The 5,803-nt window shown below is 57.1% G+C and overlaps 1 protein-coding gene across 1 annotated transcript; it reads left to right on the top strand.

Annotated features, from left to right (window-relative positions):
• The first annotated feature begins 1,167 nt into the window (after positions 1 to 1,167).
• On the top strand, positions 1,168 to 2,393 carry ID1 (inhibitor of DNA binding 1, HLH protein). The gene is made up of 2 exons (XM_003983640.5): positions 1,168 to 1,712; positions 1,938 to 2,393. The coding sequence occupies exons 1-2, from the start codon at positions 1,290 to 1,292 to the stop codon at positions 1,977 to 1,979; spliced, it is 465 nt and encodes a 154-aa protein (XP_003983689.1). The 5' UTR covers positions 1,168 to 1,289; the 3' UTR covers positions 1,980 to 2,393.
• The last annotated feature ends 3,410 nt before the right edge of the window (positions 2,394 to 5,803 follow it).

The following is a 5,803-nucleotide window of genomic DNA, read 5'->3' as shown; positions in this document are numbered from 1 at the left end:
TCTGAGGTGTGGGCCTGGTGGGGCGATTCCCAGGTGTGGAGCCGGGAGGTAAGGTGACCCTTCCCAGCGACCGCGCCCGCGAGGAGCGCATTCCCAGCCTTCCCGCCCGCCCGAGGTCCGCAGGTGACTGGCCGAGCGGGGCTCAGTGGGGGAGCGCTCTAGCCGGGTTTGCAGTCTCCATGGCGACCGCCCGCGCGGCGCCAGCCTGACAGCCCGTCCCGGTTTTATGAATGGGTGACGTCACGGGCCTGGCGTCTAACGGTCTGAGCCGCTTGTTCAGACGCTGACACAGACCCGCCCGGGAGGTGGGGGGGAGACTCGAGCTCCGCAGCTGCCGCGCCGTGGGAGGGAGACCCTGATCGGAGGTCTTGGGGGTGGGGGGGAAGGAGGGGACAGGAAACAGCCAAAAAAGGGAGAAAAATTCAAAAATAACTAGTTGATGCAGATATGGGGAATTTTTGCAGGGCGATGCAAACTTAGGGTAGAATCAGGGGAAGCAGACCCCTCGGGGCTCCTTCTATCTAGTTCGTGTCCCGGAGGACCAGCCCCCAATGCCAGAGGAAGACTTTCTCGAATTAATTGCTCCCAGCCCGAGGAGCCTGGGTATAAAAAAAAAAAAAAAAAAAAAAGGTCCCAGAAACATTAACCAGCAACTTTCTCTGGGAATTGGGTAAGGGAGACCAGCTCTGGGAAGCAGTGTGTGAAGGGGGGCCCGCTTTAAGTTTTGGTCCAAAGAGCCGGGAGATCAGGCTCCCAGAAGCCCAGGCCCTAGTCAAGGGCTTTCTAGATAACCCAGAGCCAGCCCCTTCCCCACAGGGGCCTCAGTTTCTCCCATCTATAAAACGGAACTGAGAGGTGAGAAAATGAACCTGAGAAAACGGATTGTTAAAGTCATTTTCCTGTCGGCAAAGCCGCCTCCGCGAGGAGCCCAAGGTAGCCCTCGCCTCCACTAGCCACCCCGCCCCGTGCCCTCCCACTCTCTCTGCTGCTGAGACTCGGGTTCCCTTTCCAAGGCCGCGAGGGTGCGCAAGCAGAGCAGGAGGCGGAACCCAGAGGCGCTCGAGGCCACGCCTTGAGATCTCCCATTGGCTGCTTTTGAACCCCCTGAGCCCGCCTCTAGTGGGGTGTGTTGGGTTGGCGGGGGAGAGCCCGGCGTCTCTATAAAATGTGGGCTGCGGGGCTCAGAGCTCGCCTTCTACAACCGTCTCTTCCCTGCCCCGGGGTCTCTCTTTACCTTCGCCCGGCGTCCTCTGTGCGCTTCGTTTCCCTCTTACTCCGACGCCAGAATCATGAAGGTCGCCACTGGCAGCGCCGCGGCCGCCGCGGGCCCCAGCTGCGCGCTGAAGGCCGGCAAGACCGCAGGCGGCGCGGGCGAGGTGGTGCGCTGTCTGTCCGAGCAGAGCGTGGCCATCTCGCGCTGCGCGGGGGGCGCCGGGGCGCGCCTGCCTGCCCTGCTCGACGAGCAGCAGGTGAATGTGCTGCTCTACGACATGAACGGCTGCTACTCGCGCCTCAAGGAGCTGGTGCCCACCCTCCCCCAGAACCGTAAGGTGAGCCGGGTGGAGATCCTCCAGCACGTCATCGACTACATCTGGGACCTGGAGTTGGAGCTGAACTCGGAATCCCAAGTCGGGACCCCCGGGGGCCGGGGGCTCCCCGCCCGGGCTCCGCTGAGCACCCTCAACGGCGAGATCAGCGCTCTGGCGGCCGAGGTGAGGTCCGAACTGGAGCACGAGAGCATTGTCCTTCTGCAGATGGGGAAACCGAGGCCCGGGGTAGGGGGAAACTTGGCCCGAGGTCGTCGCCCTCCTTTCGGGCACTTAACTTGCCTACGCGAGATCGGAGAGCGCGCTCCCTTAACGCTTCTCTTGGGGAAGGGCTTGCAGCCTCGTCCCTTCCAACCTGCCCGTCTCACCTCTTCTCTCTCGTTCCCACAGGCGGCTTGTGTTCCAGCGGACGATCGCATTTTGTGTCGCTGAAGCGCCTCCCTCAAGGACTGGCAGACCCCAGCCCTCCAGGGAGCGGGAGGAATTCGTGCTCTCTGATCCTACCGAGCGCCTCGCCGGAGGTGGGGAGGAACAAGATTGAGATCAGCGACCGTGGGGCGCTTGCTGAATGCAGCCCAGGGTTGGCGGACTGAGAGGGCAGGCCGACCCTCCCCTCTACACCAACCAGCCACCAGAGACTTGGGGGACGGCCCCCCGTGTGTTTCTATTTTTTGAAAAGCAAACATTTTAAAAAATGGTCACGTTTGGTGCTTCTCAGATTTCTGAGGAAATTAATTGCTTTGTATTGTATATTACAATGATCACCGAGAATATTGTTTTACAATAGTTCTGTGGGGTGTTTTTGTTGTTGTTGTTGTTGTTATTAAACAAATACTTTAGACTGCGGTACAGTTGCAGTGACTTCTTGGACTCAGGGGAGGGCCTTGAGGGAGGGGGTTGACCCCTGACCCCATTCCCAGCTGGTGCTGGGAGGGGGGAGGGGGACTAGAAGGCCACATCTGGACTGTCCCTTTTACCGACCTGAACTGAGTGTTTTCCGGTGTCTTTAAAGTCCGTTCTTTTCCCATCACTGGCCATTTCCCTGCTCCCCAGTGTCATAAAATTAAATCCTCTAGACTTCTAGAGTCTTGCCAAGTGGTCATTGGGCCACCTGGGTCACCTGGGGAGGTTAAAATGCAGATCAACCTAAGTCCCCCTCCGGGTTGAGTATTCAAACAAACCATGTAAGTTGGAGAACCAGGTCACTGGGCCACCTCCCTCTTCACCCGAGGTAGAGGAAGGGGAGATCTAAAGGAAAGACTTTCCCAGAGCCCGTCTGAGGTAGGACTTCTGTCACCCCATTTCCCAGTAGGAGGTGCCTTCCCCGTCTCCCTGTTGGGCCGCCTAGCCCTGGATTGTAGCAGGCTGCCCTGGGGCTCCTGGCTTGTCCAAGTGGGTGAGCAAGTTGGCAGGGCCAGCCTGGGCACAGCTGCTGAGCCACCTGCTCTGGGTCCGGACTTGGCCCCCTCACCCTGGCCTGGGTATGCCAACAGCTCAGACAAACGTCTCTCCCTCCCCCAGGGTTCCCGCGTGGGCCAAGGAGTGGGCGAGTCCGTCCCTAGCTCCGGAGCAGTAAAAAGGTGTCACTCGCAAGGGACTATCTGCCTGGACATGTGTGAGTTTGTACACGGGGTGGCCCTGTGTGTGTGTGTGTGTGTGTGTGTGTGTGTGTGAGACAAGAGCCAACTAGTAATTCTCCCCCACGGGGCTGGGTCATCTGTTGGGGTACAGGCCTGGGACTGTGGATAAGGATGTGCACGGGGGTGCGTGCAGGAGGGCAAATGTGAGCACATGTGTTCTACAGATAAGTGTGTGCAGCCGCCAGCCATTTGGGCTTGTGTGTTCTGCCTAAATGCATCATGGGCATCTCTGCATGGGTCTGGCTTGATGGATGGGTTTGTGTGTCCCAGAGATGTGGAACCGCACTGTGGGTTTCTAAGTGTGTAATTGTTCCGTAGGCCGGCTGGCATTCCTAGGCCTCCGCTGGTCTGGGGTGGAGGTGTGGGCAGCTGTGTTCGGGCAAACCCTCCCTCAGGAGTTCAAGTACCCACCCTGGGAGCAATTATTAGGCCCTGGGGCACCACCCCTCAAGTATCCCTACCACGTGGGTTCCGGGGGAACAACCAAGCCCCCTGCCAGGGCAAAGAACTTGTCCCCGAGAGGGTAAGACCGATTAATACATTTTCCAATAAATAGAATAAAGTAAACAGCACCTAGTACCACGAACCTGTTCCATGCTCCACTCTTTACATAGCGGATCCCATGGATCCCTGTGGGGCTAACGGCTGCATTCCGATTTACAAGAAACAGGCTCAGAAGGGATGAACACCATCAGCAGCCAATGAAAGATTATCACCCATTGAGCACTAACATTGAGCCAGGTACCTTCCCACCCGGAGCACGTTATGGACTTAATCAAAGAACACGGCATTTGGAGGTAAATCATGTCCTTTGCTACTCCCCGCTCAACACCCCACCCCGCTGCTGTTTTGTGGCATCGACTTCTCAGAATCGTTGTAGAGAATAAATGGAATGGAGCGCTTCGCACGCAGTGTTTGGTAGTTATAAATTATCATTATTAACTGTCGCCTGCGTGTCCTTGGAGTGTCCTCAGAGGCACACGCGTGCACCCACTCCCTCCCGTGTGCGCCCCCCCCCCCGCAAGCCCACCCACGGGCACGTGGGCGTGTCCCCCGCGTGTCCTCCCACACGGGAGGGCCTGCCTCCAGGGGAGGAAGGGGCTGTGGCGGGGGCCTCGGCCACCTCCCCCGCCATTCAGGCACACTCTGGCTTCCACGTTTCCCTCTTTTCCCCTTTGGCCGGGGCCCAGCCCATCTGGAGGCCGGCTCGGCGGCGGCCTGGGAGCGTTTCCATCAGCTGGGCCCGAGGAATGCGGAGCTATTTAACCTGAGCATCCCCAGGTGTACGGAGGCGCCTGGCTGTCTGGGGCCCGCCGCCCTTGGCACGGCCGCGCTAGACAAACAGCGCCGCCCCCGCCCTGCCCCTCCGCCCGCAGCTGCAGCCGGGCCTGGGAACGGGCGGGCGCCGGGCTTGCATCAGGCTCGCCTCGCAGGGCGGGGGCGGGGTGGGGGGACACGACCAGGGGCCGTCGTGACTGTGTGTGTGTGTGTGTGTGTAGCACGCAAAAACCTGCTCTGTGTATGCACAAAACCCTGCTCTGTGGGGTGTGTTGGGGGGGGGGGGTCAGATGCAAAACCCTGCTCCTTTCAGTGCTGCTTGGGAAACCATTAACTCCTTAACCCCCCTCCCGGACAGGGTGCAGGGAGGAGCAGGCACAGAAGCCACAGAGAAACACCAGGACGGTTTCTTGGGCGTTAGACCCTGCCTGTCCATGGCTGCGGGTCTGAGACTTGAAGTTTTTTGTTTTTTGTTTTTTTTTTTTTAATTTAACAAACATCTATAGGGCACTTATTATGTGCCAGATCTCATACCAAGTTCTTTTAAAGTTTACTTCATCTAGCCCTTCTCACAGCTGTACCAGAGAAGTGCTATCATGCTCATTTCAATCAAAACAACAGCAACAACAATAATAATAGGCTAACATTTCAGTTGGGAGGCTGCTGGATCAGCCCGGGGCTCAGCCTTGCCGCTCATCACTTCACCTGTTTCAGCCTCCATTTTCTCATCTGAAAAATGGGATCCAGAACCTTGCCTCCAAGGATCAGGTGAACCGGAGTATATAAAAAGCTTAGCATCGTGACCGGCTCATAGTGGACACTTAGTGTATGTTGGTGCTTTACGGGCTTATTGCTATTTCTACTTTTCAGCTGAGTAAAGTGGAGGCATCAATCAGAGAGGTGACGGGACACTGACTTAGAGGGCTTTTCAGAAATCAGGTTGGTCCAAACAAGGCTAATGAGGGGTTTCAGGTTCCCATAGGACATCCGGTTGGGCCGTGTCATCATAGTTCCGGTCGAAACCATACCTGGTCATTATACATTTTTGTTTGAAATGTGTAAGCTGGAAAAATGCAAGACACATAACGCAAATCACCATTTTTGCAACCCATGTTTTGGCATTTCTTAATTTTAAAAAAATCGAATTATAGCCCCGAAAGATGGAAATGGCCCCGGCTTTCTTGACCTCTAAGAGGTGCTGTGGGTGCAGGTTCTTCTGTGGGAGCCGGTTGTGAGAGGCAGGTCACATAGTTAGGCCCAGGTCTCGAAGCAGGTAGAGACCAACCAATCTGTGGAAATGTCTGCTCCTTCCGAGGCCGAGGGATCACCAGGCCCTTA

Source organism: Felis catus, chromosome A3 (genome assembly GCF_018350175.1).
Source record: "Felis catus isolate Fca126 chromosome A3, F.catus_Fca126_mat1.0, whole genome shotgun sequence".
Classification (NCBI taxonomy): Eukaryota; Metazoa; Chordata; class Mammalia; order Carnivora; family Felidae; genus Felis; species Felis catus.
Note: the sequence above shows the minus strand (reverse complement) of the source record. Positions and strands in the feature narration are given on the sequence as shown.

Coding starts and splice junctions, on each gene's coding strand:
- ID1 (XM_003983640.5), top strand. CDS start 1,290: ATGAAGGTCGCCACTGGCAGCGCCGCGGCCGCCGCGGGCCCCAGCTGC. Junction 1,713..1,937: donor TCAGCGCTCTGGCGGCCGAG/GTGAGGTCCGAA, acceptor TCGTTCCCACAG/GCGGCTTGTGTTCCAGCGGA.